This window comes from Carassius gibelio, chromosome B24 (genome assembly GCF_023724105.1).
Source record: "Carassius gibelio isolate Cgi1373 ecotype wild population from Czech Republic chromosome B24, carGib1.2-hapl.c, whole genome shotgun sequence".
Classification (NCBI taxonomy): Eukaryota; Metazoa; Chordata; class Actinopteri; order Cypriniformes; family Cyprinidae; genus Carassius; species Carassius gibelio.
Window position 1 is genome coordinate 18,796,958 of NC_068419.1, and position 23,181 is coordinate 18,820,138.

Consider the following 23,181-nt stretch of genomic DNA (forward strand, 5'->3'; position numbering starts at 1 on the left):
CGTGAAAACAGCATTCCAAATGTATCCGCTCTGGAGACTGTCTAAAAAGGCCGGAGGCCAAATGATAGGAAAATATGCTTTTCCAACTGGAACATACAAATGTGGACAAGGCTTGAGCTCCTGCAGGAGCCTTTCCTGTATCCCCTCACTGCCGCTGCAGTGTCTGCTCCCGCAGGAGCCTTTTCTGTATCTCCTCACTGCCGCAGCAGTGTCTGCTCCCGCAGGAGCCTTTTCTGTATCTCCTCACTGCAGCAGCAGTGTCTGCTCCCGCAGGAGCCTTTCCCGTATCTCCCCACTGCCGTAGCAGTGTCTGCTCCCGCAAAAAAAAACAAAAAAAACATTGACATCACCTCCACTCGAAAGGTATGCCTTGCATTCTAGGTTGCAGTGATAGTATCACGTATCGACGATAGTCAAAACGATATTAGGCTCATTCTCCAATCAACGGGTTTTATTATCATTATTAGGTGGCCTACCATAATTCGGCTATCAAACTGCTCCATTATCTCATCTCAGCACTCCATTTCACGCTCGCCTGTGCTCTCAAAGATTTGAGCCTGTAGGCTGCGAAAAAGTCTCCATCCACAAATAGACATACATCGTTTGCAGATATAAGGTATTCCACTGTACTAACAGGTAATCCGATACGTGCCATATTTTAAACGAGCTCTCATTCACGGAGTTTAATGCGCTTGTACTGTGTCTTTTGCGACGGCGTCGAAAGCGTCTCATTATATTGTACTCTCTGTATCTCTCTCTCTATAAATATATACACCCTAAGCAATAAAAAATTATGCAACGTCCTCATTCAAATGTACCATCTGTTCCTGTTTCAACGGACACTGCAAACCATGCAGCTTCTTTTTTATTTTATTTTTATAATCTCTTAAATATGTATTATATAAAATAGGAAGCTGCCCTGCAGCTAAAGTTATATAGCGCTTCGTTCATTTTTGAATTTTTGTACAGATAGGTCACGCAGTGACTTATCGATCTTCTACTGGTCCCAGATCTTCACATGATGCGAATTCGCAGGTCAGAGTTCACCAAACTTGAACTTTGGAACGCAGCGAAATGCACCGTTGACTGATTTTGCAGAACATTTAGACTGATAACTTCCGTACACAGATGTGGCAAACTTGTCACAGGACAAGCGAGAAGACAGTAGTGACGACTACATGAACTAGCTGTTTTAAATATAGTATTTTATATTTAATGGCAGTTTATCAGTATGTCTGAAAGTATATTTTTCGATTATTGGTGATTCCATAGGCTCTTTTCCGTGCACCTGCATGGTTAAAATGGCAAATAGTAAGCTCTGACAAGAATAAAGAATCTTTCTCTTACTTCACCCATGTACGATTACATCATCGATATGTACCATTGATCTCATGTGCTGACAATATGATGATTCGTCAATGACCATATCGCTGATTCATGGCACCTATTCGGGGTACACTGGCACAAGAAATTCAATTTATTTTTTGCACGCTTAACTTCGAATACAAAGACTGCACCGAGATTTTCTGACTCGTTATAGGAAGCAGCTCATTGGATTTGCTAAACAATTATTCAAGTAAGCCTCACAGCGACTACCCTCGTAGACAACCAAATTGTCCTTAGTATTGAACTCCCTGTCAGGCGCTGCAAGAGTGCTCCTGGTTGAGCCAACATTTGCCTTATATGAGTACCAATGAGTGCATCACAGCTAAAACAATTTTCCCACTGATGGCGAGACGTACCCATCCAATACCGCAAATTAAGCTTTCACCAAACACCAACGGGTGCTTTGCAGATAAAACAATCTCAATTTTCCCTGTGATGGTTGGAGAGACTACCCATCCGGGGTCACAAGTAAAAAAAACAACAACAACAAAAAACAACAACATATATATAGCCTATAGCCTCCCGGCTAGATAACCTTACTTTTTCTATCCTATTGTCAGCTAGGCTCCTCTCTTCGATGCCAGCAGCTCAAGCTCCCATTGGATGCCGACGAGAGCCTCCCGGCTAGACAACCTCACCTTTTCCATTCTGCGGCCAGCAAGGCTTACCCGTTCATTGCCAGGAGCTCACACTCCCTTCGGACGTAGGTAAAAGCCCCCGGCTACCTTTCTTGCCATTCCGTCTTACATACGGAGAGGTTTACCCATTCAGTGCATGGAGTCGGGGCTCCCATTGGATGTAGGTGAGAGCCTCCAGGCTAGACAACCTTACCTTTTCCGTCTTTTGGCCAGTGAGGCTTACCCGTTCAATGCCTGGAGCTAAGCTCCTATCGGACGTAGGTGAGAGCCTCCTGGCTAGACAACATTTTCTGTCCTTCGGTCATCGAGGCTTACCCATCTCATGTTCATCTTGTTGGATTAAATCCTGCCGTGGACACGCTTCAGGATTATACACAACAAAACGCAGCGACGTTGATGCGTGCACTTCTATTTCTTATGGACACCGTGAGCCTTCCGTGGTCGGATATTTTAATGCATATGGAAACGCTGCAGCAGGTGGATGTTTTTCTGGGTCGCGTGGGAATGCTTGCTTGGCATTTCACAATGGGTGGTACGCACAGTTCATAGAGGATACACAATTCAGTTTCATAAAGGAACGCCTTCTCTCTGTGGAATTGTTCCCACATTTGTGAAGCCAAAGGAAATTGTGGTGCTGCAGCAAGAGATGTCAGCTCTACTGAGCCAAGGGGCTATAGAAGAAGTACACCCCTCTGAGATGGAGTCAGGTTTTTACAGCCGCTAATTTGTTGGCTGGTGTTAGCACAATCGCAGACTCAAGCACACTCTCATCAGGATCTTATGCTGAATCATCTAAACAGCCTGGGCTTATTTACGAATTTCCAGAAGAGTGTTTTAATTCCTTCTCAATGAATAACCTTTCTGGGAATAGACTTGGACTCTCACACGATGACAGCAAGATTGTCTCTCTCATGTGTTCTCTCTCTTAACGTCATGTATGCGCCACTTCAAAGCAGGTCACTCAGTGACGGTGAGTTTGTGGGTCTAATGGCAGCAACATCCCCTGTAATCCATCTGGGCTTGCTTCATATGCGCCCATTTCAGTGGTGGATAAAAAGCCAAAAGATTTCACCCCATTTTTTTTATGCATTGGGCGATTTCGGTGACATGGAGGTGTTTATGTAAAAAAAACCTTGGATGTCAGCCAAATTCCTTCGAACTGGGGTTCGGTTGGGGATTTGTGTTTCCCACAAGACTGTCATGACGGACGTGTCTTTGAGGGAGCTGTTTTTCAAGGACGCCCAACTCACGGAGTATGGACATCGACACAACACAGGTGGCATATAAACAGGTTGGAATTGCTGGTAGTATTTTTAGCTGTCCAGTATTTCCCGAATCTTTTGATCGGCCGTAATGTATTAATCAGGTCAGACAAAATAGTGGTAGTGTCGTATCTGAATCATCAAGGAGGATTACGCTCTTGCCCCCTGTGGAGGCTGGCGAGGAATATTCTTCTTTGGTCTCAGAACAGATTTCTGTTGATCCGAGTGATTCATGTCCCCGGGCACTTGAACTTCAGAGTGGATTTGATCTCCAGACAGAGCCTGGAGGAAGGGAATGGAGGTTGAACCCCAAATGGTGAGCCTCATATGGCGAGTATTTGGAGAAGCAAAAGTGGAATTATTTTATCGGCCGATCGTTATGCGCACAGAGCCGTTGTTAACTGAGAAGATGCACAAATCCATGTTCATTTTCAGCATTTATTGGCGCATTTTCTCAGTTAATAACGGCTCTGTGTAGTAACAGCTGCTCTATGTGAAATCACGCACCTGATGGAATTAACCGCTGATTAGAGAACCGGCTTTACTGAAGAGATGCGCATTAACGATCGGCCGATCGTGATCGGAGCACCCCAAATGATAAGTGCTTAATGAATGACAGGCTTTCCGTTTAACATCGCGTTCACGTTAATCAGAATTTGTGTGCTGAAATAAATACTGGAAAAGATCTATTCGTGGCTTGTGACAATCAATATTGAACCGAAGAAAAAAAAGAAAAACGATAAATCTAAAAATCTAATTTTTTGCCCATCCCTACTAATCACTTGCTAATCATGCATGCTAGTAGCATGCTAATCATGCTAGAAACAGGCAAATTGCATGCTAGCAACTGGTTAATCATGCTGGAAATATGTTAGTAACTTGCTAATCATACTAACAACAAGCCAGATAGTTTATAATCATACTTTCAACAAGCTAACAATGCTAGAAACATGCTAGAGACATGTTAGTAATTTGGTTAATTTAATTTTTAATTTAATCATGCTAAAAACATGTTATCAACATGTTATCTAATCTATCTAAATTTTCAAACTTCAGGCTTTTACAACTGCTTTAAAATTTCAGGCTAAGCTTTCTCAAGCCAGTCTAAAGTTTGTCTTGACTAACATTTATTTTATCTAGTAAATAAAGTCCTGCTCTAGTTTTTAACATTGAATATTCAATTACACTGGAAAGTGCATAGAAGTAAAATGGTTTGTAAATGGTATTTTATTAGTGAGATGATTCCTTTTTTTTTTTTTTTGCAGGTGGTGTTGATGTCTTATTGAAGATTAGCAGTATAACAAATAAAACAATCAAAAATGCTTTCATGCTGAAGGTTTATTGTTAGTTTATATTAGTCAAACACAGTCAGTGGCATTTTAGCAGAGAAAATATGTAACATATTCTGATTAATACAGTCCAATTTATACAGTCTAATTAATAAGTTTAATACATGTTAATTGTACACACAACCAAAACAACTGTCAGGTAATTTAGATGTATGTGTAATATCAGAAAATCTTTTACATTTTCTTCTTAAATTTGAATACACCTTTGTTATTTCAAAGCTTTACGTTTGTCATAACTGCCAAAATTCCAAATATTATGAGGTTCTCCTGCTTTTTCCACTCTTCCTTCCATTCCCAATTTGCAACTTATTCTGATAACTGCACGATTTCTTACATCCACACTTTTCTAATCAGAATATATCAGACTCCCAGGGTGACTGTGCATTCTGTATGGGTACTTAATCTTTGATTGTGTGTATTTTAAACAGTCAATTGAGTTCACAGATTAAAACCTTCTGCTTAAAATGCTTGAAACACTATATTATTAAGGGGGGGGGGGGATGCTATTTCATGCATACTGAGTTTTTTACACTGTTAAAGAGTTGGATTCCCATGCTAAACATGGACAAAGTTTCAAAAATTAAGTTGTACGTTTGAAGGAGTATTTCGGTTCCAAAAATACTCCTTCCGGTTTGTCACAAGTTTCGGAAAGTTTTTTTCGAGTATGGCTCTGTGTGACGTTAGATGGAGCGGAATTTCCTTATATGGGTCCTAAGGCACTTCTGCCGGAAGAGCGCGCGCTCCCGTATAGCGAGGCTGAGCAGCACAGACATTTCACTGATCAGAGCGATTCACTGATCAGAGCGAGAGCGAAAAGTCGCGAAAAGTCACAAAAGAAGTGTGTTTTTGGTTGCCAGGGCAAGACAACCCTGCACAGATTACCAAAAAAAACAGCATTAGGGGACCAGTGGATGGAGTTTATTTTTACAGAGCATCAACGGAGATGTGCAAGTGTTTTTGTTTGTTCCCTGCATTTCGAAGATGCTTGTTCTCAAGGCCCAGTTTGACGACGGATTTGCATCGTTTATTTCTTAAGGATGATGCAATCCCAAGGAAAAAGGGTCACCATCGTGTGTTGGAACCGTAGGCGGTGAGTAAAACTGCTTCAAATATCTCTGCCTCCTTGTTAGTGCGTCCCCTCCCATGCCAGAGACCCGGGTTCAAACCCCGCTCAGAGCGAGTCGTTGCTGCTGCTGCTTTCGTTCAGTTTCAGCCTCTGGATCTGATTCTGGATCATAAATAAACGGCTGAATCTGACTGTAAGCCATGGTTTGTTTTGGATGATGGGTTTTCCCTCACGGTAATGTCACAGCTTCCAAACGCTCTCAACGCAAAAGCCTATTCGCGCTCGTGATTCTTTAGCTCCGCCCACACGTCAAGCCTCCAGCGGCTCGTGTTTTTCCGGGAAAAATCGGTACAGACTATCTTTCTCTTATGAATATAATAAAACTAAAGACTTTTTGGATTTATGAAGGATGCAGTACTACTCTATATGTACTCAAGATTAACAGGATATTGAGTGAAAACGAGCATTTCACCCCCCCTTTAACAATTCAGTTTTGGAAGGCGTAGGTGTAAAGAAAAAAATAATAATATTAGCTTGTTATTATTTCGATTATATTTGTGAAGAAAGCCAAGCAATTCAACAAAATGATATTGGGAACACTTTTTCTCTCTGGTTCCCTCGTGGCAATCTTTTATCTGTTACTGGACAATGATTTCCAGCTGACTGGTGACCTGCCTCACTGTAGCGCAGTCCAGACAAGCTATCAGCACCTTTTTCCCAGAAGACCAAGGGGTGATCGTGTTTGTATATTGCACAGTGCCACCAGGTGCGATCTGACTGCAAATGCATAAAAAATACTGAATGTCAGTATTTCACCAGTTAAAAGCAAACTGTTAAAAGCAAACACTAAGAGCAGTACAAGTTCTTAAGTAAGAGTTAACAATGTAAACAATGTCTACAGAATATTTCTACATCTACTAAGAAGCAAAGTTACCAAATGCATTATCAAAGCATACACCAGTGCTCTGTTAGTATCACTGTAACACAAAAATCTCCAAGAATGTGCACTGTTTCTTAGAATTGACTCAGCAAACAGTGTCACCATTTGCACATCTCTCTGTAGATCTATAGATGTCTTGTAGTCTGTTGAGATTTTTATTGTGTGTTTAGTCATCTATTCACTTGCTGACAATGAAAATCTGCGGAATGAAAAAATTAAATATGACAGAGGTTATTCCATCTTACTCGTATGTTTTCTTTCTGGTCGAAATCAGTCCAGGGCTTTCTAGGCGCAGCTGTACGTTTTTCAGGACGGAGTTAAAGGTATTTCGGAACGACACTGTGACCACGAAATCCTTGCCGACGCGGGGTGTTCCAGTCACCTGTGGATCATTTATAATGACTGTTAATGGACATAAAAGATCAAATGCATCACACATATTTCTCCATGTTTGGTAATAAAAGACGTATACCGTAATTGTGAGTTCAGGAGGACGGAGGGCGACAACTCTGGTTGTCGTAAGGGCCCTGCCAGTTTCCTGAATGCGTCCATATGCAACAAAGAACAGGTTGGACTGATCCACCCGGTAAGGCATGTATTCTGAAGCTGTGACATCGAACATCACTTTCGTGGCTGTAAAATGATTTTCAGAAATTAAGCTAATCAATCTAAAATGGATGTGCCCTAAACCTACAACAAACTTGTAAAGTCAGGCTCACCTTTCCAGGGATCCACAGATGCTGTTTTGCTTTCAAGCTTAAAGATTGAGCTGGTAACACCGGTGTAGTACACCACACAGCCAGTGATGGTGACATCAAGGGTGCAGTTTTGGCCGGTCTGGTTCTTAATGTTGAGTGTCAGCTTGAAGTTTTCACCTATGCTGATGGTGTCGGCCTGGAGCTCGATTTCCACACCTGTTTCAGGGGGTTTTGTGTAATCCCTGGCAGGAACGCCACGACGCTCTGCCATCTGCATGGCCTTCTTATCCATGTCACTGCCTGGAGTCAGGAATAAGATCAAAGAATGACAGGGAAAGAGATAGGGCATGTGTGTGACCATCCATGCCCAGGTGTTTTTGGACCAAATGAAGCTTACCTTCTGGGAATTTGTAGGTAGAAGTGATGTCCTCATAGTTATTACTGTTCACCCTTTTAGTGACGATGAGCTTTCCAACATTCGTGGTGTCCACAGAGATGATCTTTGTGTTTCCGTACTTATCAGATTGATAGTAAACCACATCACTGTTCACCTGAAGACAGGAGGAAGTATTGTTCTTTTTCTTTAAACAGATTTGCAATTTGCTGCTGAGATTTTGTAAACTAAAGATGTGGTTAGTAATCATCAAAGAGAAATGACATGTTTCTTACCTCTGCAAAGACAAACCTTGCATCAAATGGATAGCTGAGCTCTCCCTCTTTAATGGCAATGACAGACGTTGGGCCGCATCGATAAAGACCTAAAACAGAGAGGGAAATCCATTTTGAATGCAAACAACAGAAGGCAAATGGTATAGAATTACCATCTAATAAGGTACTGCACTATTGGATCACCAGTACAGTTTAATAAATGATCCACATTTATAGGTTACACTATGTTTCAAATGCATAAGGTCAGAGCAGATGCAGATGGAACAGAAATGCCAAAACCCCAATCCTCAGACATCACCTCAAATCACCAAGCAGATGGAGGGTCTAAATGTAGGCCTTTAAAAGCCTAGCATATTATTTCATGGTCTTGGTGCTTTCTATGAACAGGGTAAACATAAACATGGCTTGAATGAAAGACAGATTTTCTTTAAAGTATCAGTTGAAGGAGAGAAGTCTGAAATATATAGTTTGGACATAAACAGTATAAATATTTGCTGTTGGTCATTTTTCATTTTTTATCCCAGTTACCCGTACAATTGGTGACACTTAACTTCATAATGAAAAACTATATGACATTTTATATCTTAAAATTATTTATTTATAATCACACAATTGCAAGATACAAAACTCTTTTAGATATAGAAACCTGTTCCCTCATTTGACTATACAATTCACAATCGTTTATCTAACAAAAATAATTCAGAATTGTGAGAAAAAGAAGTCAGAATTGTGACATATAAACTTACAATCGCACGCAAAAAGTAAGAATTGTAATTAGTAATAAGGGGATGGGGGTTGGTGAAGACCATGCTGCTTTAGAGGAAAAACAGTGTATACTGAAGATGTGGAAGATCATACCATCACTGGTCTCTTGAGGTGTGCTGTCAACCACCTGCCAGCCAGAGTATTTTTCAGGCAGATCAGGCCTCCTCATGTACACCTCATTCCAGCAGTGGTAGTTCCTTTAAAATACAGTGTTATTGTCACTAAACAGCATTTAACCATCATAACCTATCAGACTGTGTATGCTTTGTTTATCTCACCAGACTGAATCTCTCGTTAGACTTCTGTTTATTGTCCCATCTTCGTTCAGTGTAATGTCAGTCTTCAGGTTGCCCGAGTTGTCGTGAGCAGAAGAGAAATTGGTGATGACTCGTGAGGGCATCCCAAGACAACGTAAAACTAGGGGTATCATCACATAACTGTCATGGTCATGCCACAGTCTTTTTTAACAAACCTCTAAATAACCTGAATTTCAGAATCGGTAATGAACATGCTGTCGCTATACTCACAGGTGTTCAGCACACCGGCATACACCCAGCACTGTGCAAAGCACACAGGCAAACCACCTTTGGCATATTTGAGCAGGATTTCAGGACTTCCTGTCCAGGCAGTGGGTGCTGTGCCAATGGAGTAATCATCACTCCAGTTGCCAACCAGGACACCATCGTCATCTTGGGAGTTCATCTGAAAATATACCCACCAAAAAAGCTTGCATATATGCTATGTAAATTCATGATTTTGCCAAGAAAGAAATGTTCCTGGATCAACATTACTGTATATATATATATATATATATATATATATATATACATACACATATACACATATATATTTTATTTCCATAAAATAAGTTATATTGTATGCATTGGTTTATATATATGCAGTAAGATTGCTGCAGCTCAACTTGATAGTCGTTGATCGCCATTCTTTTTATTTTATTGTATGGAAAAGAGTAGGTTTGTTTGTAGGTTTTTTTTTTTTTTTTTTTGCTCTTCTCAGCTCTTTCTCCACTCTCTCCATTAATGGAACTTTCTGGATTTCTTAGTTTTCAGTTTTATACAGTAGGTGGTGCTATTGCAGTTTTCTGATTGAGTACTGAATGTCTGGATTAAAATATGATGAAGGAGCAGCAGAAAGAAGCGATAGCATATGTAAGTAGGTGCATATTGTGACAAATTGGCTACCTCCCCGCTAATTATCATCACCAGCCTGTCTCTTACAGGAGAGGAGGGGTGCATAAAAAGCCAGGTCTGGCCGCATGTGATGAGGCACACCTGAACTGAATGGAGCCTCATCACCGCCACTGTGTAAATGCTGAGCGCGCCTCTCATCGTTAGACCGGTCTGTTCTCTGTGAATGCATGCTGGTGTCCTCGTGGGTCTGGAAAGGGTGTGTAGTGGGGAGGACTTCTAGACCACAATATCAGCGCGATCTTGCATTATTTCTTTATCAACTGTCTTTTTTTTTTTATTTGCCCAGGAATGTGTGTAGCTAGAATAAAACTATTTGTTTTGTTTTTGTTTAAATGCAGAGGCTATGTTATTTCTTTTGACACATTGCATGTTCAGATATTCATACAAAGTATTAAATCATACCAGAGCTGATCCCTGCCGAACTAATTCAATGGCGTTTCCACGGTACAGCAGTGGTACTTTCCCAGAATCCAGAATGAAAAGACAGGCATCCAGAATTCCCTCTTCAAACTACAAAAAACAATATAAAATGTTAGATGAAGGTATAAGGCTGAATAATCCACCATAATAGTTGGAACATTTGTTTTCTTCATGAAAACAGAAAACTGCTGACCTGGCCGTAGTTCCATGAACGGCGGTATTGATTGTTGAATTCTCCATTGTAGATGACGCCCACATCATTCATGACATACTCCTGTCTGTCGGAATCTCTGGGTATATACACCACATCCGCTGTGTGCCAACATATGAGATACATGCCTTATGACATATGCATAAATTCATAGGGTTTGTTGCCATCTATGCAAGTGGTGTTATGCAAAACAAAGTGTTATACTTGTACTCACCGGGGTCCCAAGGATTGAACAGCACATAGAAATCAGTGTCAGGGTTCTTTGGAGTGCGCTGTTTTCCAACATTAGTGATTACTGTTACAAAAGTGCTGAAGCGGCCAATGATGCAGCCAGCGTCAGGTGTTATGCCCACTGTCACATCATTGCCTTGCATGGCAATCACGCGACCCTTCCAGCGCCCATTACGTCTCCCTTTTCCGATGAACACAATGATGTAGGTGCCCCTGTTTTCATTCGGTGAACTGCCTGCGAGGGCATGTACAGTATATGTCAATTTTGAAGGACAGTTCAAACCAAATTAAAATTTTGGCATCATTTTATAATGACTTTCTTTCCATTGTGGAACAGAAAATGTTATATTTTATAAGTACGTCTGAAAGAGCAAGACATTTTTTACTCATACAATTATAGCCAGTAGCATCCAAAGAAACGTATCTATCAAATATCTATCAAAATATGCTGAATTCAGAACACATTGCTAAAACTGTTCGGTCCTGTAGATTTGCTTTATTTAACATCAAGAAGATCAGGCCCTTTCTTTCGGAACATGCTTCACAACTCCTTGTTCAAGCTCTTGTTCTGTCCAGGCTGGACTATTGCAATGCTCTCTTGGCAGGTCTGCCAGCCAGTTCTGTCAAACCTTAATTATTAATCCAGAACACCAAAGCAAGATTAATTTTTATTGAGCCAAAAAAAAAAAAAAAAAAAAAAAAAAAAAACACGTCACACCTGCACTGGCTACCAATAGATGGCAATTCAAGGCATTGATGTTTGCATTCAAAATCACCACTGGTTCTGCACCCCTTTAACTAAATTCATTACTTCAGACTTATGTGCCTCTAGAAGCTTGCATTCTGCAAGTGAACGTTGCTTGATTGTTCATCCCAAAGAGACACAAAATCACTTTCACAGACTTTTAAATTAAATGTTCCCTCCTGGTGGAATGACCTGCCCAACTCAGTCCTAGCAGCTGAGTCTTTCACCATGTTCAAGAATCGGCTAAAACACAACTCTAGCACTCTATTAATTCTATTCTTTTAAAAAAGGCCCTTTTATATTTGCACTCTATTCATGTAATAACTGCTTGTTTTTTTTTTGGTATAAAAAAGAAATAAAAAAACTAACACTAGCTTCTCTATTCTTTTTGTATTCTATCTGTTTTCTTTGTATTTATTATACAATTAAAAATGTAAAAAAGGCAGCTAACACCAGCCTGCTCTTTTTTTCCCATTGTATCTGTTTTTTATTTATTATATCATAAAAAAAAAACTTTGCTGCATGTGCTGTGTTAAGCTAACTGAGACTTGTTATAGCGCTTGCATATCATTGCTCTTTTGTTTGTTTTGATTGCTTTCATTGTTTCAATTTGTAAGTCGCTTTGGTCTATTAAATGACTTAATGTTAAATATATGCTTAGATATGTATGGGCAATCTGCCTTGGGTCATTTCAAAATGAAAAAGAAAAGAAAAACGGTGCTCTTGGGATTGGCTTCAGTAACAAGGGCCCAAACCTCAAGAGGAAATCTTCCCACAGGACAGAAGCTGAGCCAGCAATGATGAACATGAAGCTGACATCGAGACTGAATTAAATGGTGCTACAACAGCCATGGGGACATCACTTCAATTATTCAGCTGACCTAACTGTAGAATGGAACTATGCTCTGGTCAGTCTTTAATGAAGACGGACAGATATTTTCTCACTTTTATTCATTGTCTGATAGTTATTTCCAGTCCATTAATAGCTCTGCTGTCGATCAGTTCATGCTCCCTTTGAGCATATATATATATATATATATATATATATATATATGTGTGTGTGTAACCAGGGGAAGGAAAATATCTTACATTTAAATATGTAATTGGGATCAATGTCATACAGTACTAGTAATGTGTAAATGCCTTAAAAACATGACCAAGTACTGTCTGCTCTTGCCAACATGAATAATGCTAATACCAGATCTTATGTATACATTCCACGTGAGCGTCAAATTGTACCTTTCAGTGGTGACTGTTGTAAAGATAACCAAACTGTAGACGAGTTCATTGATGAAATTGAACGTGTCATTCGAGTCCGTGGTTTAAACAGTGAGGATCAGGTAGACTTTATTCTTTCTCATTTGAGAGGTTCAGCCTTGGATGAGATTAGGCTGTGTATGGGGGGGGAGAGATAAAACAACCCTAGCACCTGTTTTCTTATTTAAGGGGAGCTTTTAGAGAAAAACACACAACACCACAGCTGTTACATGCATTTTATTCACGCAGACAATCAGATGGGGAAGATTTTCGCAACTTTTACCATGCTTTGTCTCAACTTTTAAATGCTGCTATCCAACAGTCCTCTCATGTTGTGTCTGACCCACAGCTAGCTCTCAGAGACCAGTTCATTGACGGGGTGTGAGACTCTACCCTTCGTAGGGAACTGCGCAGGTTTGTGAGAGAGCGGCCACACTGTGCGTTGTTTGACATCCGTGATGAGGCCATGATGTGGTGCATGGAAGACAAACCTCATAGTGCCAATGTTGCTAGAAGTAGGAAAATTATGGGTGCAGGGCCGGTTGAGATATCAGAGCAGGACAACTCGGGTGGTACAGAGCCTACTGAACTAGCTGTAACTCTGCAGGAAGTGGTTAAAGTTATCACTCAGCAAGGCAAAGCTATTGGTGAGCTTACCACTGCAGTACGTGAATTTACCATGCAGAAAGCCAATGTTGTTCCTGACAAGAGCACAAAACCCAAATTCAGGCCAAGGTATACCGACGATGGTCAGCAAATCTGCCTAAGATGTGAAGGAATAGGACACTCAGCTCGAAACTGCACAGCATCACATGCCTCAAAAGCTGCGTCCAGTTCTGCCTCAATGTCTGTGGTACCGGGAAACTGTGTCCCTCCATTGCAGTGAGCCGAGTAATGCGAGGTAAGCCTGAAGGCTCAAACAGTAACCCATTGACTAAGCAAAGGTTTCTTGAGCGTGCAGTAGGCACATATCCCGAGGTCAATATCTACATTGGTGGCGAGCCTGCTCGTTGTTTATTGGATACGTGAAGTAACATTAGCACACTTACTGAAAGTTTTTTCAGAGAGCACCTCCATGGTGAGGATCAAGATATTCACTGTACAGCTAAGTGGCTAAAGATAACAGCAGCCAACAAGCTACCTTTACCATACCTTGGATATGTGGAACTAGATATCAAAGTTATGGGACTGACCATACCGGAATGTGGATTTCTTATAGTAAGGGACGAGGGTGGTCCAGAGTCCGACTCGACCCCACCGGGCATAATAGGAATGAATATAGCTCAGAGATGCAGACAGCTCGTTCTTTCTGAGTTTGATAACACTCTGGGAGGTCAATTGGACTCTATTTGGAGGGAAGCTTTCCAGCGAGTACAGGAAGCGGAGCTCATTGGAAAGGTGTCAATCGCCAGAGTAAGTGGCAAACGCAAAGCATATGTACCTGCTGCCTCTGTTGCCACAGTCTATGTCAGGGTCCACAAGAGACCAGTGGACAATGATGCTTGGGCATTGTTAGAGCCAGGGAACAGATCCTTGCCTGGTGAGTTGGTCCCAGTTCCGACCTTAGTGCCCCCTCATAGTCATGTTTTTCCAGTCCAGTTGGTCAATTTTTCATTCGGATGATGTTTGGTTGCTTCCCAAGACTCCGGTGGGTGTACTCAGCCATTGTCAATGCATGGAGGGTAACCCCTGTGAAGTGAGGTTTCATCGTATGTCAGCTGATCAAGAAGACATGTCTGATGATCGAGAAGTTAGACAAGAGCCTGACAGTGACATGAGACACCTGCTAGATAGACTATGGATAGGAGGTACGTATGAGCAAAAGGTAGAGCTAGTTGAACTTTTGAGGAAATATGCTGATGTGTTTGCTGTCTGTGAAGAGGATCTTCGGTACACAGACAGGGTGAAGTATGAGATTTCTTTAGTAGATGATACTCCAGTTGGCCAACCATACCGACGCATACCTCCGAACCAGGTTGAAGAAGTTAGGGAACATATTTCCAAGTTGCTCAGAAAAGGTGTCATACATGAGAGTTCCAGTTCTTATGCCTCACCAATTGTGCTGGTGCGCAAGACTGATGGGAGTCTCAGACTTTGTGTGGACTATAGGAAATTAAACGCTAAGACCAGGCTTGATGCTTTCCCGTTGCCACGCATAGATGAGAGTCTGGATGCCTTGGGGGGAGCAGAGATTTTTTCAACAACAGACCTTGCCAGTGGCTATCATCAAGTTGCTGTACATGAGAAAGACCGCCACAAGACCGCAATTGTAACTCCGTTTGAGCTATATGAGTATTGCCGTATGCCTTTCGGGCTTTGCAAAGCACCTGCAACTTTCCAGCAGCTCATGCAGTCTCTCATGAGTGACTTGGTGTTTCACATCGCCCTTGTTTACCAAGACGACTTGCTAGTGTACTTGTCTACCTTCACAGATTATCTGAAAAGACGGGAAATGGTGTTCAAAAGGCTGAAAGATACTGGGCTAAAAGTCAAGGTAGAGAAATGCCACTTCTTGCAGCCAGAGGTCAGGTTTCTTGGACATCAAGTCTCAGCTCAGGGAGTGAGCGCAGACCCGGACAAAGTAAGTGCGGTAGAGCAGTGGCCCACACCTAGCACCCTTAAAGAGCTCAGATCATTCCTGGGTTTCTGCAGTTACTACCGAAGATTTATAGAGGGTTTTTCCCAGGTTGCTGGTCCACTACATGACGTAGTCAATGCTTGTCTTTGAGGGGATAGTATTTGCAGGACAGATCAACAGTTTAAAGACTCTTGGTCTGCCCTTTGTCAGTCAGCCTTTGTGCAACTCAAAGAAAAGTTGACTAGTGCACAGACCTTGGGATATGCTGATTTCACCCTCCCGTTTGTTTTGGAAACAGACGCTAGCAAGCTTGTGTTGGGTGCCGTCTTATACCAGCATCAGAAAGGGATAAAGAGTGTGATACCATATGTGAGCAGGAGGCTACGTGGCCCGGAGCGGGATGATCATAATTATAGCAGTAGGAAGTTGGAGCTGTTGTCCCTCAAGTGGGCGGTGACAGAAAAATTCTGGAGTTACCTGTTGGGATCACAGTTCACCATCATCACTGACAACAACCCCCTCTGTCACCTTACAACTGCCAAGCTAGGGGCCATTGAGCAGCAATGGGCAGCACAACTTGCTGTCTTCAATTTCGATGTGAAGTACCGTCCTGGGCGATGCAACACATCAGTGGATGCACTCTCGAGAAGACCAGGTTTGGAGGAGGTGGAGCCTGAAAGTGAGGACATAGAGTATGATGACTGTGTCGCCATCTGTAACTCACTTAGAACCGGAACGGCCTTAGGGCCTGATCTGGTGGCCACAGGGATTGAATGTGGCAAAGTTTGGCAGATACAAGCATCCACTGCAGATGAGGAAGGGTTGACTGTGAGAATACACCTACCTTGCCGGGATACTCAAAAGCAGACCTCCGCCAGTTTCAGGAGACCGATCCAACTCTCCATGTCTTTAGAAAGTTCTGGAGTAGAAGAAGAAACCCCATTTACCAGGAGAGAATGGAGTTGTCAAAACCTGTGCTGTCCCTATTGAAATAGTGGAAGAAAATCAAGGAAAAAGAAGGTCTTCTGTATCGTATAGTCGAAGATGTTCACAATGGGGAGTGCCAACAGATACTGTTACCTACATGCTTGACTGAGCAGGTTCTGAGAAGCGTCCATGATCAGTTGGGGCATCAAGGCATAGAACGAACTCTGAGCTTGATAAAACCAAAGTGTTTTTGGGGGGGTATGTACGAGGATGTGGAAAAGTGGGTGAAAAATTGTCAGCGGTGTAAGTTGGCAAATATGCCGCAGCCTAAAATCCAAGCACCCTGGACACCATTCTTAGCTTCCCAACCACTGGAAGTTGTTGCAGTAGATTTTACCACTCTAGAGCCAGCTACAGATGGCCGAGAAAATGTCCTTGTGGTGACGGATGTATTCACCAAATTTAGTCAGGCATTCCCTACCCGTGACCAAAAGGCAGAAACTACTGCTAAGATCCTCCTAAAAGAATGGTTTTTAAAGTATGCAGTGCCAAATGCACCTGTATGGTAGGAGGCACTTTATACACATCATCTGATAGAACACTGAATGTCTGGATCAAAACATGGCAAAGATGAAGCAGAAATAAGTGATCACATGTGTAAAATAATGCGACCATCAAACATTATATAAACAGCATATAAATCAAAACTACCCAATGCGACCAAATAAAATGGTTTAGGACTGTGAAGCTTTGGGGGTGTTGATGGTTTGATGATCATCAACCTGCAAAAAAGCATAATTTTGTTAAAAATGTTTTTTTTTATATATATATAATACTTATTAAAAACTTAAAACTTTACAAATTTAAATACAAATAAAAAATAAGTGAAAGAGTTCAAATAATAGGACAACCGAAATGTCCACATTTATAGTCTTTATTTAGTAACATGTATGAAGTATTTTCTGCTTTTAAAGTTCAATTTAGAGATGTTTCAGTTTATTTTTGTCAATAGAAACAAAGTCAATGCTCACCAAAACTCTTTGGTGCCTTGACCCTCTAACACCTACATTCTCTATTCTATTTATATTCTATATACAGTACTTGTTTTCATTTTATTTATTATAAAACTTGAACAGGTTGATGGCTAATTTCACTGGTGAACTTGACACTCTATCACTAGCTCTATTTATTCTATTTCTATTCTGTCTACTTCTTTTCTTTTTATTTATTATACATAAAACACTTACACTCTAACACTTACACTTTATATTCTATTTCTATTCTATTTACTTGTTTATTTTATTATAAAAATAATAACCTGACCCCTAACCCCAGCCTTCCCTATTCTATTTCTATTCTATTTACTTGTTTTCTTTATAAATGTAGTAAATGAGTAAGGATGCCCCACTAGAAGAATTGCAGGTATTGGAACAACCAGTTTTGCTGTGCATAAGCAGTAAACATCAATCTGGATTAGAGTAATGTCTCTAGCTGCTATGCAATTCTAAACAAGAATCGCAAAGAAAAGCCATCCATAGTTGTAAAGTTTGTTTCACAAAAGGACAAGATTGCGCTACTGTGACAGACCAGAAAATTAAAAGGTACTGAAGAAAAAGAAAAATGCTGAAATAGCAAAATGGAGTCAAATACTCAGGAAGCAAGAGGAAATATAAGTAACATGGACATGGAATGGGAAGGTTTACATCCGACCAAATGGAGAAGATCAACACAGGCCAATCAAAACTGCAAGAATTGGACAGATACAAGTGATGGTCCACTTCTACAGCTATGTGGCTGAAAAGCTGGAAAGCTCGGGGTGTGTGCTGTGTTATCGGAAACTGCAACAAAAGATGTGTACATGGCGGCACAAGGATCTAATATAAATAATGCAATTCCTTACACAAAGGATAAAAGACCTGGTATTGTTATGGATGAACATGTGACGAAATTGGGGAATATAACCATAGATGAAATGTTTGAACAGGATGAACTTAAAGCTGCAGTTGGTAACTTTTGACACTCTAGTGGTTAATAAACAGAACTGCTTGCGTGTTGCGGAAGGACATTGTAGCCGGAGCTACTTCTCTCTGTTTATGTCTATGAAGAATCACAAAGGTACTGGGTTACTCCGCCACGGTGCCCCCGAAGCAATCTAAAATAGTCCGAATATAAACACTTATTATAGGTGCATCCTAGTGATTCAGGACAAGTTAAAAACACGGTTTGGGAAATGGATTCATGGTGTACTCGCTTATTATATACATTTTGTATACTTTGAACACAAAAAAAGTTACAGAATGCAGCTCTGATTGGTTGTTTATTACCAGGAGCAATGTATTTCTGCAAATGGCAATAGGACCACTGGGAGGAGCCAGAGGAGCTTGATTTTTTCACAGATTATCTGTCTCATATTCTAATGTCAGGACATGATGACAGGTTTTACAAATATGTCAAAAATACATTTTTACAAAAGTTACCAACTGCAGCTTTAAGAGGTATGATTCTGATAATGAAATTGATCTGCATTATTATAGCAATCTGATGTAAATTGTATTTATTACACAGATCAAGATTTCAACAAGAGCGTGAAAATGTATGGTGCTATTTCTATTTCTATTCCTTCTACTTCTTTCCTTTTTATTTATTAGAAGTAAAACATTGACCCTCAAACACTTACATTCTCTATTCTACTTCTATACTATCTACTTCTTTTCTTTATTTTATTATAAAAAATTATAACCTTATCCCCTATACCCAGCCTTCCCTATTCCATAAATGTAATGTAAATGTAAAGGAGATGTTCTGAAAGATCTGCTCACCAATCATGAACTCCAGCTGCACATTGTCCTGCTGGTCATTGAAGGGTTGGTCAAAGCTGATGATGATAAAGAATTCTTTATTCCTGCGCACAATGAGGTTTGTGTTCTCATACCTGCTGGTGTTGTGCTTTTTATTGTTGTCTGTCACAAGCATATCAACACCCAGCACTGAGATAGATCGTGTTGCTGAAAAAAAAGACAAAAAACGTACATGATCATTGGAATACAATCATTATTTTGTCAGAATCAGTTCTGAGAGTTTCAGAACAATTAAAAACACTTATTAAAACACTGAGTGGTAATTAAAGGCTTCCTTATCATCTAATCATGCTAATGAAAAGCATCTATAAAATAAAAAAATTGGTAGTGGTTATTAATTGTAACACTTGATCTCATTTAAAGAGTTTTCTTTATTTTTCTTTATTTTCAAATTGTAGAGTCACTCTGAAGGCATCAAGGGCTTTTTGACCAAGAAGGAGCGTGATGGGGTGCTGCGCCAGATGACCTGGCCTCCACAGTCAACGGACCTGAACGCAATCGAGATGGTTTAAGGGTGAGCTGGACCGCAGACAGAAAGCAAAAGGGCCAACAAGTGCTAAACATCTTGGGGAACTCCTTCAAGACTGTTGGAAGACCATTTCAGGTGACTACCTCTTGAAGCTCATCAGGAGAATGCCAAGAGTGTGCAAAGCACACATGAAAATAAAGAAAACTCTTTGAATGAGAAGGTGTGTCCAAACTTTTGGTCTGTAATGTATATATATATAATCAAGATGTCCATATATAACACCTATAAGAAAGACACTTTGAAGGATACAGTGAATCCAAGGTAAAAAAAAAAAAATATATATAAAAAAATCTATTTCACTAGATTTGAGAACAGACCAATATTGTCTTATTAGCTAGGTTTGGCATTTTAAGTGTGTGGTGAAAAAATTACACTTTGTTCATTTTGAAACACTTGGTTCATGAATTCCAGTTGAATGTGAATGAATAGGACTTTACTTGGTGCTCTGGGTCCTGCGCCTTCAAAAGCCTCAAAGACAGGTGGGTTAAACACCTCTGAGTTAGATTTGGAAAAATTGACACGGCCGAGATCACTTGACATGATGTACACAAGATGTCTTTTCGTTTGCCTAGAAGACAGATCATGCTAATATTAGACTTTTAAATACAGAGACTTTACATTTGGTAGATTTGTGACAGCTGCAAAGAAAAGGATAGATTTCACTGAATGAAAGAGACTTTATTTCTTTCTGTCTGTCCCTGTGGGAAGATATGATGCAATGTGGTGTTAGACTATTTTAGGAAAGCCAAACTCTCAGTGAAACTGTGAGAATCATAAAGTGCTGATGAAATATCATTCTCAACTGAGCAATGCAGTAGCAGCAAGAGCCTTCCTGTCACAGATCCATCACTAACACAGTTACTCAGAACATTGTTCAAAAGTTTGGAGTCCGTAAGATCTGTAATGTTTTCAAAAGAAGTCTCTTCTGCTCACAGCGGCTGCATTTGTTTGATCATAAATACAGTAAAAATAGCTATAACTGTGAAATAAATTGTATAATTTAAAATAACTTTTTTTTTCTATGTAAATATATTTAGTTTGTGATCAAATCAGAATTTTCAGCATTATTACTCCAGTCTTCAGTGTGACATGATCTTCAGAAATCATTCTAATATGCTGCTTTGCTGCTCAAATAACATTTCTGATTATAAGCAATGTTTGAAACATTCAGTCTTTTTTGTGGAAATTGTGACTTTTTTATCAGGGTGAATAGAAATAGTTATTTAAAAAAGAAATCTTCTGTAACATTCTAAATGTCTTTTTATAACTGCCCCTTTTGGACAATTTAACGCACCTTGCTGAATAAAATTAAATACTAAAAACAAATGCTGAACCCAAAAGTTTTGTACCTTTATGCAAGATAAATACATTTCAATTGTTTAAAAATCTCAAGTCATCAGAGAAAAAAAATCACCATTCTTCACTGATGAGTTTATACATATATTATAAAAAGGAAATTACCGTCATGTAGTATACACGTGGCCATAATTGACTAGTAAATTATTTTGACTGAACTGAAATAAGTGAAAAAATGAGTAAATCATGAACATATACAAATATTTTATTTAAATGTGAGAGAATTATGCAACCAAATAGTTAAAAACTGCACTGTTAAAATTGAAAAAAGTTTTCAAAATGTAAATCTAAGCTCAGAAATTTCAGAAAGCGTCATAAACAGTGCTGAACTCACTTTCTCTGTAGAAGTGGAGATGGTCTGCTGAGAAGCTCTGGACAGAGGAGCCCCATTCTGATTAATATATGCTCAGGACTTCCTCATCCACTGGAGAAAAACACCAGAGCAAGTCAAGATGATCCCAAGATCAGGTCAGTCTGACACACACACACACACACACATCTGTGACCTCACTTCTGATTCTTGATGACAGCAGCATATTTCAGACCATCACTGGCATGGCAAACATCTAACACACATTCAATAAAATGCCTAAAATAAAACTTTTTATTGGGCAACAACAACAACAAAAATGATCATAAAGTTCCCAAGTGCTGTTTTAACTTAGACAATTTATAAGAGGTTTCATGTTTCAGACTAAAGATTATCTGAAAGGCCCTTCAAGAACATACACACTCTTTTCTGACTGAAATCAATAGGGAAGCTGAAAATCCATGCTGATGAAATATCATACCTCAGATAAAGTGACTTCTCAGAATATTGCTAATATAAAAAAATTAAATAGGACTTACTAATAAAATAATGACAGTCTAGAATCAATTTTTCTGTAATACAACTAATCAGACCTGTTCATATTAATCTAAATGCAGACCAACACAACGTAAAAGTGTGATATGATTGTAAAGAGGACCAGTTGAGACTACTTTGAGTGCAATTTGACTAGACTGAAAAGTAAATGGTAATGTCATAACTGGTAGCAGCTGTCAAACCTGAAATATTACAAATAAAGAAGTAATAACAGAAAAAGACAACTTTCAGTTGAATATATGAAATCATTCTGAACTGATCACATCTGAGGTATTAAACTAGTTTTCAGCAGGGTTTGTGAGATGCTGTTCTTAGAAAAGAATCACAAATATACCTCATTATTTCAGAGTTAAGTTTCATAGGAATATCTTGACCTGTTGAATATCTTTGAGGGCATGTCAATAAAGCCATGGTAGAAAACATGGGGAACTGAAACTCGTGTTTGGCCCAAATGATAAGTTAAGTTGCTGTGTCTTTCAATTTCAGTAGAAATTCAGAAAACAATTAGAAATTCAAGGCAACCTTAAAACATAATCATTAGAAATGACTTTGCTCAGAGTCCTGCATCATAAAATAAGCTTGCAGACTTCAAGAAAAGCAGAGTTGGTAAAAAACTACCCTATTATTATTTAATTTTTTTTAAGTTCTAAAATTATGTTGCAGAAATATGTAAATTCAAACTTTAAAAGCCCAGATGCCAACTCATTTCCAGGTGAAGTTGCTAAAGGGAAAGTGAAGTGACATTCAGCCAAGTATGGTGACCCATACTCAGAATTCGTGCTCTGCATTTAACCCATCCGAAGAACACACACACACACACACCCAGAGCAGTGGGCAGCCATTTATGCTGCTGTGCCCGGGAGCAGTTGGGGGTTTAATGCCTTGCTCAAGGGCTACTCATTTGTGGTATTGCCAGCCCGAGATTCGAAACCCAAAACCCTAGGGTTAGGAGTCAAACTCTCTAACCACTAGGCCATGACTTCCCTAACGGCAGGTCAGTTGCTTTCTAGCTAAATGAATTATTAAACCATGACGTATTACAACCTATTATAACTTTTAAAAATCAAGCACCCTCTAGCGGCTTTATTTATTTATTTATTTTTTTATTAAAAGCTGTGGTGGTGGTGGTGTTTGTTAAGGAAGAGGCTCAAGTAAATCGCATGAAAACTTATGGAATTGTGGTAAGTGGAGAATTTATTGTTGTTTCACACTTGTTGCGC

General features: G+C 39.9%; 1 protein-coding gene and 1 long non-coding RNA gene across 2 annotated transcripts in view; one reads left to right on the forward strand and one right to left on the reverse strand.

Annotated features, from left to right (window-relative positions):
* The window catches only part of LOC128013453 (uncharacterized), a 79,494-nt gene that overhangs the window by 6,475 nt on the left and 49,838 nt on the right, over window positions 1-23,181 (forward strand). Inside the window, exon 3 of the long non-coding RNA XR_008183313.1 lies at window positions 19,610-19,815. This is a non-coding gene — a long non-coding RNA (uncharacterized LOC128013453). The remainder of the gene's footprint in view (window positions 1-19,609; window positions 19,816-23,181) is intronic.
* Window positions 4,607-21,455, reverse strand: LOC128013442 (coagulation factor XIII A chain-like). The gene is made up of 15 exons (XM_052596437.1): window positions 21,431-21,455; window positions 20,178-20,308; window positions 19,173-19,358; window positions 10,830-11,081; window positions 10,598-10,716; window positions 10,387-10,494; window positions 9,301-9,475; window positions 9,052-9,190; window positions 8,867-8,970; window positions 8,009-8,097; window positions 7,737-7,890; window positions 7,361-7,639; window positions 7,114-7,274; window positions 6,887-7,023; window positions 4,607-6,478 (listed from the first exon to the last, which is right to left on the reverse strand). Exons 2-15 carry the CDS (start codon window positions 20,278-20,280, stop codon window positions 6,340-6,342), a joined length of 2,145 nt encoding a protein of 714 aa, XP_052452397.1. The 5' UTR covers window positions 20,281-20,308; window positions 21,431-21,455; the 3' UTR covers window positions 4,607-6,339.